Consider the following 17,562-nt stretch of genomic DNA (forward strand, 5'->3'; position numbering starts at 1 on the left):
TAGCTATGGACTACATTAGCTTGGACTACTGCAATGCGCTCTACGTGGGGCTACCTTTGAAGGTGACCCGGAAACTGCAATTAATCCAGAAAGCGGCAGCTAGACTGGTGACTGGGAGTGGCCGCCGGGACCACATAACACCGGTCCTGAAAGATCTGCATTGGCTCCCAGTACGTTTCCGAGCACAATTCAAAGTGTTGGTGCTGACCTTTAAAGCCCTTATCGGCCTCGGTCCTGTATACCTGAAGGAGCGTCTCCACCCCCATCGTTCAGCCCAGACACTGAGATCCAGCACCGAGGGCCTTCTGGCGGTTCCCTCATTGCGAGAAGTGAGGTTACAGGGAACCAGGCAGAGGGCCTTCTTGGTAGTGGCGCCTGCCCTGTGGAACGCCCTCCCAGCAGATGTCAAGGCAATAAACTACTATTTTACTTTTAAAAGAAGTAGGGAAGTTTTTACTGTCTGACGCTGTATTGTTTCTGATATTTGGTTGGAAGCCGCCCAGAGTGGCTGGGGAGACCCAGTCAGATGGGTGGGGTATAAATTATCATTATTATATTAGATATGGCTTCCAAGACTAACAGCCACCGAGGGGGAGTTGGTTAAGAAGGCTCAGAAAGAAGGATTCTTCTCCCCGTACCCTATGTTCTCTCCTGTCTCTCTCTTGCCACCTTGCCTGCTCTCCACCTTGGATTCACACACACACCAGAAAACCACCCTCTGCCACCTAGCCAGCAACACTCACCACCATGAACCGGACGAAGTTGTTGAGCAAGAAGGGAGCATAGAAGCGTTTGATGAAGGTGCGAAGGAGGCTTCTTTGCTCCTTCTCTGGGCTCTTCTCCTCCAGCTGGACGCAGCAACACAGGTCAAAGCGAGAGGCCTGTGGGCAAAAGGGGCGCCAGCTGAGGACCCCATTGGAGTGTGGGGCTGGGGAGGAGGAGGAGGGGTGGTTGTGGAAGCCTGCAACCCCAGTCAGTAAGGAAACCCTCCCGCCTCAAAAACGCACTTTAAAAGAAAGGCCCCACCCACCTTCTGCCTGCGGGCATCCAGAGACAGCAAGGCCACAAACATGGACACCTGGAGCAAGAAGTCAAAGAGGACGGCCAGGGCAGCGTTCAAGGCAAAAGTCCGGACAGCCGGCATCTCCGACAAGCCACCTAGAAGCAGCAAGGGAGGCGTAAGGTCCAGCAGCAGATCCTGGCTGCTGGATCAGGCCAAAGGCAGAGGTCCATCCTGTCCTCACAGTGGCCAACGAGCTGCCCTGTTGGGAAACCCATAAGCACGATCCAAGCACAAGGGGCCTCTCCCCAACTGTGGCTTCCAGTAACTGGGAATCAGAAGCGCTACTGCCTCTGACTGTGGCAGCAAAACAGAGCCACCCTGGCCAGTTGCCATCAACAGCCCTCTCCTCCTCCAGCCTCTTTTACCTCCATCCAGGTTGGGAGCCATCACTGCCATCTTTGAGAGGGAGACCCACTATTTGGCTATGCGCTGCATGAAAGTCCTAGCTTTTACCTGTGCTGAATCTTCCAACATTCAGCTCCATTAGATGTCCATGAAAAAAAAGGTACAGGGTGGACCTCCTGGGCTCTCTGGCCACAGGGCGAGTCAGGGTCAGCTTTAAGCTTTGGGTTACTGCCACTGCCTTGTTTTCTTCTTTTCATCTCTCAGGGCTGAGCCCACATCGGGGTTCTCCTGGCTTTTCAGGACCCCAATCCCCTTCCAGCTTTGCCTGTTCCAGCGCTCGCTCACCCCCAGGCAGGCAGGGCTTGTCACAAGCTGGGATGAGGGCATCCCTGCAAGAAAGCCTTTGGCCCATTCTAACTGAGGGACATGGGTGGAGCTGTGGGTGAAACAACAGAGCCTAGGGCTTGCCGATCAGAAGGTCGGTGGTTCGAATCCCCGCAACGGGGTGAGCTCCCATTGCTCGGTCCCTGCTCCTGCCAACCTAGCAGTTCAAAAGCACTTCAAAGTGCAAGTAGATAAATAGGTACCACTCCGGCAGGAAGGTAAACAGTGTTTCCGTGCGCTGCTCTGGTTCGCCAGAAGTGGCTTAGTCATGCTGGCCATGTGACCCGGAAGCTGTACGCCGGCTCCCTCGGCCAATAAAGCGAGATGAGCGCCGCAACCCCAGAGTCGGTCACAACTGGACCTAATGGTCAGGAGTCCCTTTACCTTTAACTGAGGGATCGTCACATTTCTGCATTCTATGCAGTTTTCTATCAGCCCTGCCCTTTCCCCAGGAAAACCTGCTCTTTAGCACCGAATCAGTGCAAACATCCATCTGCAGAAAACCTGCAAATTGACGTTTGCTCTGAGATTGAAAAGCAAAGACGGGCTTTTTCCGGAGAGAAGTGGCAGGATGAGCAGAAGTCTAGGTGAGCCCCGCGAGCCCTGCCACCCTTCTCTGCCCAAACCTGGCTGCATTTGGCCACCCGGGTTCTGTACCCGACTCCATCCTCAGAGAAGCAGTGGCTTTGCTTACCCAGGAAGAAGCAGATGACTTCAGAGAGGCTGCAAAGGAGCATGCTGGGCGCCACGTCACCCAAAACCCGCCCGATGTGTTGCTCCGTCGTCTCCCCAGGCCGTGGCTCACACCGCTGCAGTGGGAGGCAGAGGAAGGGGGTCTGAGAAACGGGGGGGGTCCTCACCCACAGAGCAGCAAGGCGGAGAAGTCGAGGTGTCTGCTGAGGTTCTCAAACAGGGGTGGTCTGGCCTCAGCTGTGTGCAAAGGTGTCCCTCCAATCTGGGCTCTCTCAGACCCCTTCTCCTTCCCCAAGGCCCAGCAGTCCTGAAGTAGGAGAGCTGCTCTGTTCTGGACAGGGCCAGCCTATCCATGAGGCTGGATGAGGCAGTTGCCTTGGGCAGCAGGCTGGGGACTGTTGGGAGGAGTGGTAGATCTGGACCCCCAAGCAGCATGCTGCTTGCCGCTGCTTGCCTAACAAGAGCAGGGCTATGGCTGCCACTGCTTGTGCCTCTTTAGCTTCCGTTCCTCCTCCCGCTCAAGCGGCAAAAACACCTTTGTTCTGGACATGCCAAGCCTTGGGAGCCCTCCCGGCATTTCTCGCACCTGGTACTCCAGCACGAAGATGAAGATGTTGTCAGCACCGACCGCCAGCACCAGGAAGGGGACGACCTCGATGATGATGAGGGAGGAGGGCAGCCCTATGTAGGAGTAGAAGCCCAGGGAGGACAGCACAGCCCCCAGGACCACCAGGATTCCTCCGAAGCCCAGCGTCACCTTGGAGTCCACCTGAAAAGATGAGGCAAGGCGTGGTGACGAGAGGATGCTCCTCAGCAGCGAGGACGCACGGAGGCAAGCCCAGTCCTTGCACCTGCTTCTACACCCAGAGAGGCGTGAAGCCTCTTCCAGGTGTTGTGCTGGGTCCAGGAGAAGAGCAGGGCTCTCTCCGTGGTGGCACCAAACTCTGGAAGCACTCGGAAAGCAGCTGCTCCTTAAGTACTGGAAGCCTTGATGCTGCAGGAGGGACTGGAGCTCCTCTGCCCCCCTGCTTCTCCTCCTCCTCTTGGGTCTGGCCACCTCCACCCGCCTTGCCGTGGGGCAGCCCCTTCATACCAGGATGCGCTTCCAGCTGGAGTACTCGCCCAAGGCCAGTGCAATGTACACAAAGATCACCAGGTAGCTGACAGCAAAGATGGGGAGGTCCTCCCAGGTGGTGCGGTTGATCTCATCCTCCAGTGAACGCTGCAGGTATTATGGGGGGGGGGGATAAGAGGGCCTTAGAGTCTATAGAATCATAGAATCATAGAGTTGGAAGAGACCACAAGGGCCATCGAGTCCAACCCCCTGCCAAGCAGGAAACACCATCAGAGCACTCCTGACATATGGTTGTCAAGCCTCTGCTTAAAGACCTCCAGAGAAGGAGACTCCACCACACTCCTTGGCAGCAAATTCCACTGTCAAACAGCTCTTACTGGCAGGAAGTTCTTCCTAATGTTTAGGTGGAATCTTCTTTCTTGTAGTTTGGATCCATTGCTCCGTGTACGCTTGTCTGGAGCAGCAGAAAACAACCTTTCTCCCTCCTCTATGTGACATCCTTTTATATATTTGAACATGGCTATCATATCACCCCTTAACCTCCTCTTCTCCAGGCTAAACATGCCCAGCCTGGAGAGTCTGCTGGAGCCATCAAGGGGAGAGTCTGCTGGAGCCATCAAGGGGAAGACTTTCCACCTGCCTTCCCCACCCCCTTCCTGGCAGGTGTGGGGCAGATATTGCTTTTGCTGCAATTTGGATGTTTGCATTTTATTTGGATGTTTGCATTTTATTGTTTCAGTGTTTATTAGCATGAGATGTTTGCCCTAATGATATTACGCCTGACTTTTTGGTTCAATCGTGCCTTGTTCCACAACTGTTAATGCATTATCTCGAAATGTTTTTATATATTTATTTTGTACGTTGATGTGAGCCACCTTAACAGTGTTAGAAACTGAGATAGGAAAGCTAGGAGCTGGATGGCACCTTAAACCGAGGTTATGAGCTCAACAACGGAATGTCTAGGCACACTTTTTTATATAACAAGAATACAAAGCTGAAAATGAACAAACTGCAGCTAAAATATTATGTTCATTTTTCACAAGGTCTAGTCCTTCCCCTGCCTGCCCCCCATAATCTTCTTAAGAGGGTCCCTTCTCCAGTCTTCAGAGAGCAGCTGGAAGTGGGGAGGCAGAAAAAAGTCCTCCTTTCCTTCCACCCTGCAGTTTTAATCTGAAATCTCAGGCGCAGCACTGTGCCCAGAGCTCGCGCTAATGAAATTACCTGTCGCAAAACAATGGGAGTTTTGAATACTGCACCTTGAGCATGGAAAAGCAGCCGGGGAAGGACAACCAATGGGAAAGGCCAGCTCAGGATTGGCTTCTCAGGCACATAAGATGCTCAAAGCGCATAATTCAGGCCGGCCCTCCACATTCCTTGCACCAGCCGAGAGATGCCCCTGACTCTGTGCCCGCTCGGCTGAAGCTCTCCAGGCACACAGGGATGAGAGGGACATACAGTGGTACCTGGGGTTAAGAACTTAATTAGTTCTGGAGGTCTGTTCTTAACCTGAAACTGTTCTTAACCTGAGGTACCACTTTAGCTAATGGGGCCTCCTGCCGCCGCCGCACAATTTCTGTTCTGATCCTGAGGTAAAGTTTTTAACCCGAGGTACTATTTCTGGGTTAGCGGAGTCTGTAACCTGAAGTGTCTGTAAACTGTAGCGTCAGTAACCCGAGGTACCACTGTACAGTGGTACCTCAGGTTACATACACTTCAGGTTACAGACTCCGCTAACCCAGAAATAGTGCTTCAGGTTAAGAACTTTGCTTCAGGATGAGAACAGAAATCGGGCTCCGGCGGCACGGCGGCAGCAGGAGGCCCCATTAGCTAAAGTGCTGCTTCAGGTTAAGAACAGTTTCAGGTTAAGTACGGACATCCGGAACGAATTAAGTACTTAACCTGAGATACCACTGAAAATTGAAAAATCCAAAAGTTTAAAAATGATGAACATCAGGCTCTCTGGGCAGGTTTTTCTCCTCTCCTCCGCCAACGACTTGACTGATTTGGGCAGCGAAGGCAAAAAAAGAAGAAGAAGAAAGTAGACACAGTACAGAAGGGGAGCAGGGATGGAATATAACCTTCTCCAACTAGCCTAGCAGGTCACTTTGGGGCTGGCCGGGCACCTGTGCCTTCATTTCAAATCTGGCGTCCACTGGTCAGTGGAATGGGCTGGTTCTGGCCGGCAGATGTTGGGCACGGCGGACCGCAGTGGTGTGAGGTGGCCCCTGCCAGTAGCCCCAGCTCCCAATGGCAAATGGGAGGCACGGGGGTCCTTGGTGGGGCAGCAGCAACACCCACCTCTGCCATGTAGGCGACCGTGTAGCTGTCTTCATGTTCCCGCTGGAATTCCTGTACAATCTCCAGGAACTGCTTCTCCCACAACATGGCGAAGTCGAATCGAGGGTCACTGGGAGGGAAGTTGTTCAAGGAGAAGGTCAGGATGAGGGCTTGGCCTTCCGAGTACTCCTCCTCTGTCAGGCAGAGAAGAAGGAGGTCACAGAGAGACAGGTTGGGGGTGGCACATCCGCAAGGCAGCGAGCCCTCTCCCCCACGATAGCCCCAGTTCCCTCACACACAGCCCCCCATCTTCTCCCTCAAACCACAGGTATGTGGTTTCTCCAGGCCTCTCAGGTGCCCCTGCTGGGCCTGACGAGGTGGGGCATCTTGAGACCCTCAGGAATTTCCTCTCTGGATAAGTATAATGATAGAGGGCCTTCTTGGTAGTGGCACCCGCCCTGTGAACGCCCTCCCACCAGATGTCAAAGAGAAAAATAACTACCAAACTTTTAGAAGACATCTGAAGGCAGCCCTGTTTAGGGAAGCTTTTAATGTTTAATAGGTTATTGTATTTTAGTGTTTTGTTGGAAGCCGCCCAGAATGGCTGGGGAAACCCAGCCAGATGGGCAGGGTATAAATAAATTATTATTATTATTATTATTATTATTATTATTATTATTATTATTATTATTATTATTATTACAGTGCTTGGAACGAGTTTATACAGAATATATCAGGTGATGGATAAAGATTATGCACATCTGGATACAAATGTGCGGAAATGTAATTTCTTTTATTTTCATTTTCATTTGTGTTTTCACCACCACTCATTTCAAAAAAAGAAAGGAAGGGGGAAAGAAAGAAAAAACAGGAAAAAATGGGAATAAGCTATTTTCTTTCAATTTTCTTTCTTTTTTAGAAAGGAGCAATGGGGGGCAAAGGGGGGGACACATAAGCTGTGGTGCTAGAACTTGTGGACGTCCAATGAAGCTGAACACTGGAAGATTTGGAATAGATAAAAGCAAGTCCTTGACACCCTGCAAAGTTGAAATGCGGAACTTTTATTTAAACAAACTTTTTATAAAGAAACCAGAAGCTTTCCTATTGGGCATATTAGATTCAAATACTCCAAATGAAAATAAGAGCACATTCTTATACGCAACAATGGCAACAAAAATAGTAATAGCTAAACATTGGAAAAGTGAAATAGTACCAACAAAAAAAAGAGTGGGAGGACAGACTATTTGAATATTTTGAAATGGCAAAACTGACGGATACAATTAGGGGGCAGTCTAACTAAAGGTTCCAAAAAGAGTGGGGAGTGTATAGAGGTTACCTAAAAAACCAGTGTCCTCAAATCAAAACTGAACTTGCATTGAGCAATTTTCGCAAACCACAATATGGTCTATAACTAAGTCCAGTAGATGGAGAAGGGTAGGAAAACTAAGTCCAGTAGATGGAGAAGGGTAGGAATGATGAAATGAGAAAGAAACAGATGAACAAACAGGAAAATAGACCCGCTTTGAGGAAGGAAAGAAGTAATACTAAAAAAGAATAAGAATGTGAAATATAAAATAGGGTAACATAAGTCCATGTGCAAGAGCATACGGATTTATGGTTATATGTTTGTTGTTTGTTTTCTTTTTAGTTTGTTTCTTAATTGTCCTTACATGTTAGTGTGTGTGTTTATGTGTTGCAACAAAAACTTAATAAAAAGCATTAAAAAAAAAAGCTCTGGTGGTTGCCACAGTACCAAAATAGCACATGTGCATGTGCACACACACACCGCCCTTACCTTAAAAAATGTCTTAATACCACTTATACCACAGCCCCTTGCGGCCTGGGCAGCCCAATCTGTGCAAGACACAAAAGACCCAATCTTTCCTCCCAGGGGGTGGGCATGCCTCTTACCTGGATACCCCCCCACGGCCAGGAAAGGGAAGACAGGCCCTCCATACTCTGCCATGCAGCTCAGCTCCAGCGAGGTGATGTCTTGGAAAGAGAGAGGTGAGCTGTGAAGGCAAAGGAATTGAGCGCCCAGTGAGAAATCGGCATTAAGGACCCTCCTGATTTCAGTGGAAGGGAGCCGCCTCGTTCACCAGGGACAGCAGAGGAGGCTGCCTTTGCCAGTAGCAGCCCATCAAGGTCTGCACTGTCTGCTTCAGGCAGGGAGAACCTCCTGCCCACAAGCCAAAATTGCCCCACCAGGAGTTCAGCTATGGCCCCCCATATGCAGTCACTTCCCCCAGTGGCGTAGCGTGGGTTGTCAGCACCCGGGGCAAGGCAAGTAATTTGCGCCCCCTAACCCGTGGATTTGCGCCCCCTAACCCTAACCCCCAGATGTTGCGCCCGGTGCGGCCGGCCCCACCTGCACCCCCCACGCTACGCCACTGACTTCCCCACACCTGAAATTGCAGGTGGGGCGGGAAGAGAAGCTGCGGGCAGGGCACAACTAGGAGCCTTAAACTGCTCAAGGACAGGAGGGCCAAAGCCTGCTGAATCAGCTGCACACACCAGGAACTCGCTTGAGCAGCCAGTGTCTGAAAAATGAAGAGTCACTGGCTGGGGCAGAGGCGTGGGGCTTGCAAGGTGCTTTGCGCCAGACCCTGTTTCCCATTGCCAGTCCTGGATTTACAGAAGGCATCATCCCAGTTCCTCACTTGATCCCAGAATGTCCCTCTTTTCCTTAAAGGTAAAGGTACCCCTGACCATTAGGTCCAGACGTGGCCGACTCTGGGGTTGCGGTGCTCATCTCGCTTTATTGGCCAAGGGAGCCGGCGTACAGCTTCCAGGTCATGTGGCCAGCATGACTAAGCCGCTTCTGGCGAACCAGAGCAGCTCACGGAAACGCCGTTTACCTTCCCGCTGGAGCGGTACCTATTTATCTACTTGCACTTTGACGTGCTTTTGAACTACTATGTTGGCAGGAGCAGGGACCAAGCAATGGGAGCTCACCCCGTCACGGGGATTCAAACCGCCGACCTTCTGATCGGCAAGTCCTAGGCTCTGTGGTTTAACCCACAGCACCACCCACGTGCTTTGTAAGGTGCTTTGCGCCAGACGCTATTTCCCAGGGCCAGTCCCGGATTTACAGAAGCCATCATCCCAGTTCCTCATTTGATCCCGGAATGTCCCGCTTTTCCTTAGGACGTCCCTATTTTCATCAGAAAAGTGCTGGAGGTTATGGAGTTATGCCACCCCTGAGCCAAGGAGATAACTATAGAGTGGAACCTCAGTTTTCAAGCGTCTCAGAAGCCAAACGTATTGGACGCCAAAAACCCAGAAGTAATTGCTTCCGTTTTTGAACATGCCTTGGAAGCCGAACGGCTTCCGCTGCGTGTTTTTCTTTTTTTCTAAATGGATTTTGCCCACCGCCAGTTACTCCTCAGTTTTTGAACGTTTCGGAAGTTGAACAGTCTTCCGGAACGAATTCCACTGTACAACCTTTAGAAGACATCTGAAGACAGCTTGTATAAGGAAGTTTTTTAATGTTCACTTATGTTTTTATAGGGGATGCGGGTGGCGCTGTGGGTTAAACCACAGAGCCTAGGGCTTGCCGATCAGAAGATTGGCGGTTCGAATCCCCGCTACAGGGTGAGCTCCCATTGCTCAGTCCCTGCTCCTGCCAACCTAGCGGTTCGAAAGTGCAAGTAGATCAATAGGTATCGCTCCGGCGGGAAGGTAAACGGCGTTTCCATGCGCTGCTCTGGTTTGCCAGAAGCGGCTTAGTCATGCTGCCCACATGACCCGGAAGCTGTACGCCAGCTCCCTTGGCCAGTAAAGCGAGATGAGCGTCGCAACCCCAGTGTCAGTCACGACTGGACCTAATGGTCAGGGGGTCCCTTTACCTTTATGTTTTTATATGTGTTGGAAGCCGCCCAGAGTGGCTGGGGCTACCCAGTCAGATGGGTGGGCTATAAAACAGAATATCATCATTATGGAATAGGATATCCCTATTTTCATGCTGTGTTCTGATTGGTCTCACCACCTGTCCACGTTGGCATGGAGGGGTGGGGGCCACAGAGCCAAAACGTTCCCCCCCCCCTCAGTCAACCTCAGTTTGCAGCGGCTCTCCAGGTGCCAAGACCTTTCTCAATCCTACCTAGGGATGATGATGGGGACGAACAGAGGACGTTCCGCTTGCCGATTAGGGGCTCTAAGCCTGAGCCATGGGCAATGGCACTTGTGGGAGGAAGGACCCTGCTCTTGCTGGACTGTAGCGAAGCATGAGCAGAGACTCAGAGCCAGCAGTTGGTTGCCAACCCTCCACTTTGAAGGCCGCCTCTGGGCGCTGCCAACAAAACCAGGCTCCCGGGAAGGCCCAGCCTCACCTCCTGCCTCGAGGGCTGTGCCAAGCTGGCACAGGAGGTAATTTGTTCCTGACTCCAAACATAGGACTCAGCCAGACGCACACCCCCTGCTCCAGCTCAGTCTGATCAAAACAAAGGCCGCTGTCCCACTAAAGTGTATATTTAAAAAAGGGGTCCCCTGGGGGCCAGGGCTTACTTGACGCAATAGAGGAAGTGGTCCCGCCAGTCCACGGTGCCATTCTTGCCCCTCATCGTCTGGTTGGCCGTCATATTCAAGCGGGTCACGTTGTTCTGAAAATACTGCAACAGGCTGTTGACGCAGCAGTCAGAGAGGGTAGAATTCTCAGGGTTCAGGGGGGCATAGCAGATGTCCTTCAGAGAGATGTTCCTGCCATGCTCCGCAGACCAGACCTCGATGGCTTGCAGCCTCTGCTGCAGGTCCAGCAGGTCCAATAGAACCTCCATGGAGAGGATGCCGCTGAAATTCTTATTGCCGAGGATGAGGGAGTCGTAGGTGTAGCTGGGACGGTCCTTGGCGGTCATGATGACCTGGTTAGTCCTGAAGAAGGGCCCAAAGTTCTCGTCATAGAAGGTCTTCTCCTTCCGGGCCTGGCTGTCAGGTTTGGACCACAGCTCCACAGGGTCTGTAGTCAGCTGGATAAAGACCAGCCCGCTGGAGAGCCCTATCACCACCACCACCGAGATGGCGATCACCTGGATGGGGTAGGAGGCCACCAGTGTGCCCCAGAAGCTGAATATCCTGGCCAGGAAGTCATGGGTGGCCTGGCTCACTTTCTGAGAACAGGTTGGCTTGGGCATGGCTTTCTTGGGGCCTTTGTCCTTCTGTTTCCGACACGAGCAGGAGCACCCTCGCTGGATCAGGAAGGCCACAAACAGCACCATGAGGAGGCAGAAGAGGAAGATGCACAGGAACAGGACCCCACTCATTCCCGCCACTTGGAAGGGCTTCTGGGCAGGGTGAGGGTCCAGGGCTGCAGGACATGCCTGGGAACAGTCCTGGCAGGAACACCTCTCCTTGGTCCCATTGCCCACTGCCTCGCTGCACTTCCAGGCCGTTCCGTTGAAGGGCACGATGCCACCCTGAATTGGGGCAGAGCCTTCGGGCACCAGATGGAAGGAGATGGCCAAAGGGGCCACCCCATTGCTTATGTCCCCCTGGAAATCCAGCCACCTCTGGCTGTTGCACAAGGTGGCCCCATATTTGCCACACATGGCGCTGATGGCGTAGCCGCCCGTGGCTGGCATCCTCACCCCTTTGCAAGAGTCGAAGGACTCCTGAGCAAAGCGCTGGCTGTAGTAGCACTGGTACTCCAAGACCCCTTGCTTCTCCTCCCCTTGGATGGTGCGGTTGAAATAGCGGGTGATGTTGGTGAAGAGGCTCTGGTCTGGGCTGCAAATGCTCTGGCAGTAGATGCTGGCAAAGTTCTCCGAGCAGGACGGGCAGCGAGACAGAATCGCCTGGGACATGGACAGGCTGGTCTGCAGGTCTCGCAGCTGGGCCTCGGAGCAGCAGGCGAAGGTGTCATTGGCCCCCGTGAACAGCATCGGGCAGATGGTCTGGAGGAGGTTGAGGTGGGAGCCATTGACTTTCTGGGCCGGCGTGTTGGAGATGCAAGGGACAACTGCTGGGAGAAGACTGGAACTGATTTCGGGGTTCTTGCCGCACACTCCGTAGAAGGAACAGTATTTTGCCTGATGGATTGGTGTGAGGGCAGCAGCCTTGGTCCCATAGGAGGGGGAGGGAGAGATGTCATACAGAACCGGTCATTTCTTAGTATTTATTTTGTCAGTTAGGTCTAGACTTTTTTGTCACCGCTATTGTGCTTCAATTCCTCAAACTTCCTTCCCGTCAAAGTCTCTTCTATTGTGAAGACAGAAGTGGACCTGAAGGAGCGTCTCCACCCCCATCGTTCAGCCCGGACACTGAGATCCAGCACCGAGGGCCTTCTGGTGGTTCCCTCACTGCGAGAAGTGAGGTTATAGGGAACCAGGCAGAGGGCCTTCTCGGTAGTGGCACCCGTCCTGTGGAACGCCCTCCCATCAGATGTGAAGGAAATAAGCAGCTATCCTATCTTTAAAAGACATCTGAAGGCAGCCCTGTTCAGGGAAGTTTTTAATATTTAATGCTGTATTGTTTTTAACACTTGATTGGGAGCCGCCCAGAGTGGCTGGGGAAACTCAGCAAGATGGGCGGGGTATAAATAATAAATTGTTGTTGTTGTTGTTGTTGTTGTTGTTGTTGTTGTTGTTGTTGTTGTTATTATTATTATTATTATTATTATTATTATTATTATTATTTTCTGCAGTCGCCTTATTCTCCTTTGGCACAATTCCCCCCCCCCCTCATCACCCAAAGACACCCCACTGCCTCACTAACTGGCTGTCTGCTAGCAACATACCTGAGAGCTTTCATTGCTCGTGGTCTTTCTGTTTTTAGCAATTTGCTCCTCAAATACTTTTCTTCTTCTTTTTGCATTCCTTACTGTCTGCATACTTCTCTCTGCATTTTCATGTTCCTTTTTGGTCTCATTTGAACAAGACTTCCATTTTCTAATGGAAATTTTCTTGCCTCTCTAACAGCTTATTTGACCACATTGGCACCCTGCCAGTACCTCATTTGATCTACAGTGCATACATTCTCGCTAATACTGTCGTTTTAAACAACACCCCCCCCCCCAATATTTGGAGCGAATTGACCCTCTTGACTTTGACCCTTGCAACTTCCTTTTTGTCCCAGTCCTCTCCGGTTTAGGAAATTTCAAATGTGACCGCTAGATTTTCTTTGCAATTGTCTATTTGCACATACACTGAATCAGATAGCACTATGGTCACTGTTCCCAGTTGGTTCAAGATCACTTGCACCAAGTTCTGGTGCCACTTAAGATGAAGTCCCAGGCACCCTGCTCTGTTCCTAGGGCACAGACATTGAGGGCATCTAGAAATGCTACCCCTACGTGTGATGTGTACGCAACAGCCTAGACCAGGGGTCAGCAACCTTTTTCAGCAGGGGGCCGGTCCACCGTCCCCCAGACCATGTGGGGGGCCAGACTATATTTTGAAAAAGAAAAAAATGAACGAATTCCTATGCCCCACAAATAACCCAGAGATGCATTTTAAATAAAAGCACACATTCTACTCATGTAAAAACACCAGGCAGGACCCACAAATAACCCAGAGATGCATTTTAAATAAAAGCACACATTCTACTCATGTAAAAACACGCTGATTCCTGGACCGTCCGCGGGCCGGATTGAGAAGGCGATTGGGCCACACCTGGGCCTTAGATGTGTGTAACTGAAGTTGCCTATTACTATAGCATTTCCTCTTTTGAATGTTTCCTTGATTTCGTTCTCCATCTGAATATCTCCCTGAGCATTTTCGCCAAGGGGATAACATGTCCCCAGTACAAAGTTACTCTTGGGACCCAGCATTACCGCACACAACGATTATTCGGAGCGATGCTGCTCTGTGTCCTCTTTGACACAGTGCAAGACCCACCTCCAGAAAGCCCTCTGCCCTATTCTTCCTATTGCGTTTGCATCCATAGATAATTGTGTCTCACCGGCCCACTAGGTTTCCCCTTGGCTGTGAGAATCCGCACTAAAATCCCTGTTTCCTCTCAAAACGCGCACATTAAAATATATTTGGAGGCCTTGTTTTTGAGCCAAGAACTGCACTGGAACTGTGGGGAACTGTGAAAGTACAACTGAATTCTGATCCGTCCAGGAGGGTGGATCTCATCAGACTGATTTGGAATTTGCAAGAACTCGGACTCTTTGAGACGGGGGAGGCACCTCTTCCACAAGGCTGTCAATATTGCTTGCTGTATTGTCTCCTATGTATCTGCTATCCTATTTTGTTACTGATAGAGGAAGCTGCTTTTCCACAGCTCTGGACGGTAGGACCCAAACCACTGGATTCCAGTGACAAGAAAAGAGATTCCAGCTAAACCTTTCTGACAGTAAGAGCTGTTTGACAGCACGACAGACTCCCTTGGAAGGTGACAGACACCACTGGCGATTTTAAAGCAGATGTTGAATAGCCATCTGCCAGGGATACTTTAGCTGCAATTCCTGCCGTGCAAGGATTTGGACTAGATGACCCTTGCGGTCCTTCCCAACTGTTATGATTTCTGCCTTCGTAAACCAGTGTGAACGTCTTAGGAAAGGAAAGTTGTACAAGGCCTGTCTGTTGTTCCCTGGCAGTCCAGATATAGGGCCCATTTTCTGTGGGCAGCTGAAACCGGACAGAGATGGACTTGGACTGCCCATTTAGTTCCATCTCACCCTGCTCCCCTAAGAAACAGCTCGGTTGCCCAAGGCCCTTCGAAGGCTGTTGCCTCCTGAAGCCCTCTTGCCCTTCCCTCCATCATCCACCCCCACCAGGCTCCTGACCTCACTCACCAGGCCCAGCCCGGCCCTGGAAAGCACCAAGGCAAGCAGGATGGCGCTCAGCATCCTGGCAGCTTGTCCTCAGTCCCAGACAGAAGCTTCAGAAAGGAGGGAGTGCCCAGGACTTGCTGTGCCAAGGTGCCTGTCCCGAGTCCACCCGACGCCCAGTTATTAGCAGACCTGGTCTGACATCTGTGGAGCCAATCAGGCTGCGCCAAGGCTGTAAAAGCCCTGCTATCATTAACCTGAAAGTGGAGCTGAGGTTCTTCTGATTTGCTTCGGGGAGACCTACCTGTTGTATGCTCTTCAGTCACAAGAACGTAAGAAAATCCTGCTGGATCAGGCCCATCTAGTCCAGCATCCTGTCCTCACAGTGGCCAGATTGGCACACCAGAACCCTCCCATCCTGTGGCTTCCAGCAACTGGGATCCAGAGGTATGGCTGCCTCCAGCTGTGGAAGCATAGCCCTCATGGCCGGCAGCCATGGATAGCTCTCTCCTCCTCCATGAATTTGTCCAACCTTCTTTTAAAGCCATGCAAGTTGGTGGCCATCATTGCCTCCTGCCTTCTCCATGGAGCTGCCATCTTGAGTTCTCTTTGCCAGGAGGGTCACAGGGACGGAGAGGGTGGCGGCAGTGGCAGCAGCAGCGATGTTGTCTCATTTGGCCGTGCGCGCTGGTGGCCTGAAGAGCTTGGTGCCCGCTCTGCCCGTGGGGGCAGTGCAAATATTAAGACCACTTCACACAAGTCAGCAACGCTTCGCTCCTGTGCCACCTCTTCCAGAGTCAGGAAGAAAATTCTGCGATGGAATATTCCCTGAATAAATTTTCCAATTCTTATACCCTAAAACAGGAGTCGCAGTCCCCTATATATATGGGACTGGGCTTCTGCTCTACATGGTCTCTAAGGAACTTTACATAGATAACCATGAAACAATAGTTGGAGGTGTTATGGCGGGAATTCTCATCTACATAATTAAGAAGTACAGTGCAGATGTAGCAGCTTTTGCTGACAAGCTCAATGAGGATACTATTGCACAAGCAACATCTGGGGAAAATGTGATGATAGCTGACCACACTACAGCTATTGAAGAGAAGAAAGAGCAGTGGAGAGTTGAGGGTCGTGGCGCTGTGGGTTAAACCACAGAGCCTAGGACTTGCCGATCAGAAGGTCGGCGGTTCGAATCCCTGTGACGGGGTGAGCTCCCGTTGCTCGGTCCCAGTTCCTGCCAACCTAGCAGTTCGAAAGCACCTCAAAGTGCAAGTAGATAAATAGGAACCGCTCCGGCAGGAAGGTAAACGGCGTTTCCGTGCGCTGCTCTGGTTTGCCAGAAGTGGCTTAGTTATGCTGGCCACATGACCCGGAAGCTGTACACCGGCTCCCTCGGCCAGTAAAGCGAGATGAGCGCGCAACCCCAGAGTCGGTCACGACTGGACCTAATGGTCAGGGGTTCCCTTTACCTTTACTATCTCTTTGCTATAATGCTTGAGACAAACTACAGAGAGAGGCTGTTTACTGTATACAGTGGTGCCTCGCAAGACGAAATTAATCCGTTCCGCGAGTCTCTTTGTCTAGCAGTTTTTTCGTCTTGCGAAGCAACCCTATTAGCGGCTTAGCGCTATTAGGGGTTAACGGCTATTAGCGGTTTTGCGGCTATTAAAGGCTTAGCAGATTAGCGGCTAAAAGGCTATTAGCGGCTTAGCGGCTTAGAAAAAGGGGGGGAGCGGGGGAAAATCGGAACACTCGCAAGACGTTTTCGTCTTGCAAAGCAAGCCCATAAGGAAAATCGTCTTGTGAAGCAGCTCAAAAACGGAAAACCCTTTCGTCTAGCGGGTTTTCCGTCTTGCGAGGCATTCGTCTTGCGGGGCACCACTGTACAGAGAAGTGAAGAAGCGGCTGGATTATTATGTGGCAATACAGCATCTCAAGCGGAATATGGAACAAAATCACATGATCATCTGGGTTGAGCAGAACATTAGGCAGAGTATTACAGCCCAACAAGAGGGGGGGGGGCATTGCTAAGTGTATCTTGGACCTAAAGGCATTGTCAAAGTCTGCACAGGCAGCTGTTTAAAAACAAATGTGACCTCTTAAACCATGTGATGGCAAATCTAAATTAAAACATATATACCTTTAAAAAACAACAACTGTGCAGGGCATCAAGGACTTCCTTTTATCCATCCCGAATCTTCCAACTTTCAGTTGCACTGGACGCCCACAAGTCCTAGCATTATGAGAGGCGATAAACTTCTCTCTCCATTTTATCCATGCTGTGCATTATTTTACAAATGTACATTATGCTGCCTCTTTACCTTTTCGCTAAACTAAAATGTCCGAAATGCTGCAACCTTTCCTTGTAGGCGAGTCGCTCCATCCCTTTGATCATTTGGGTTGGCCATTTGGGATCGTCTTCCAGCTCCACAATATCCTTATTAAAGCGTAGCGACCAAAACTGCACACAGTATCCCAAATGCAGTTGAACCAGATTTGGTATACAGTGGTACCTCAGGTTAAGCGCTTAATTCGTACCGGAGGTCCGAACTTAACCTGAAACTGTTCTTAACCTGAAGCACCACTTTAGCTAATGGGGCCTCCTGCTGCCGGAGCACGATTTCTGTTCTCATCCTGAACCAAAGTTCTAAACCGGGGTACTATTTCTGGGTTAGCGGAGTCTGTAACCTGAAGCGTATGTAACCCGAGGTAGCACTGTACTGGCATTGAAACAGGCAAGCTATAAGCTGCCTAACACACCCCACCGCATCCTGGTTGCCCAGAACTCCCCACCATGGCCCCTCCAAAGACGGATGGTCCTCTTCAGGTAAGATGGAACACCTGGCGGACTCTGCCCCAGCACCCAGCACCTGCTCAATTCTCCCCCCAGGATCCCCTGCCTCAAGCATTTCACTACAGTCATACCTCGGGTTGAGGTTGAGTGCTTTCGGGTTGCACTCCGCAGCGACCCAGAAGTAACGGAACGCGTTACTTCCAGGTTTCGCAGCTCAC

The 17,562-nt window shown here is 51.1% G+C and overlaps 1 protein-coding gene and 1 pseudogene across 2 annotated transcripts in view; one reads left to right on the top strand and one right to left on the bottom strand.

Annotated features, from left to right (window-relative positions):
• NPC1L1 (NPC1 like intracellular cholesterol transporter 1) overlaps window positions 1-14,689 on the bottom strand; it is a 28,107-nt gene extending 13,418 nt beyond the window's left edge. The window contains exons 1-9 of the mRNA XM_083514130.1: window positions 14,572-14,689; window positions 10,344-11,887; window positions 7,749-7,849; window positions 5,859-6,031; window positions 3,579-3,707; window positions 3,072-3,254; window positions 2,487-2,601; window positions 1,031-1,158; window positions 744-881 (exon numbers count right to left, since the gene is read on the bottom strand). Coding sequence (XP_083370256.1) covers window positions 744-881; window positions 1,031-1,158; window positions 2,487-2,601; window positions 3,072-3,254; window positions 3,579-3,707; window positions 5,859-6,031; window positions 7,749-7,849; window positions 10,344-11,887; window positions 14,572-14,625 — 2,565 coding nt within the window. The 5' untranslated portion in view covers window positions 14,626-14,689. The remainder of the gene's footprint in view (window positions 1-743; window positions 882-1,030; window positions 1,159-2,486; window positions 2,602-3,071; window positions 3,255-3,578; window positions 3,708-5,858; window positions 6,032-7,748; window positions 7,850-10,343; window positions 11,888-14,571) is intronic.
• Window positions 14,690-15,172: 483 nt separating this feature from the next.
• Window positions 15,173-16,700, top strand: LOC310710501 (ATP synthase F(0) complex subunit B1, mitochondrial-like; annotated as a pseudogene). Its single transcript, XR_014530091.1, has 3 exons — window positions 15,173-15,689; window positions 16,007-16,086; window positions 16,442-16,700. The product of XR_014530091.1 is annotated as an ATP synthase F(0) complex subunit B1, mitochondrial-like (transcript).
• The last annotated feature ends 862 nt before the right edge of the window (window positions 16,701-17,562 follow it).

Source organism: Podarcis liolepis (assembly GCF_965112155.1).
Source record: "Podarcis liolepis genome assembly, chromosome: 7".
Taxonomy (NCBI): Eukaryota; Metazoa; Chordata; class Lepidosauria; order Squamata; family Lacertidae; genus Podarcis; species Podarcis liolepis.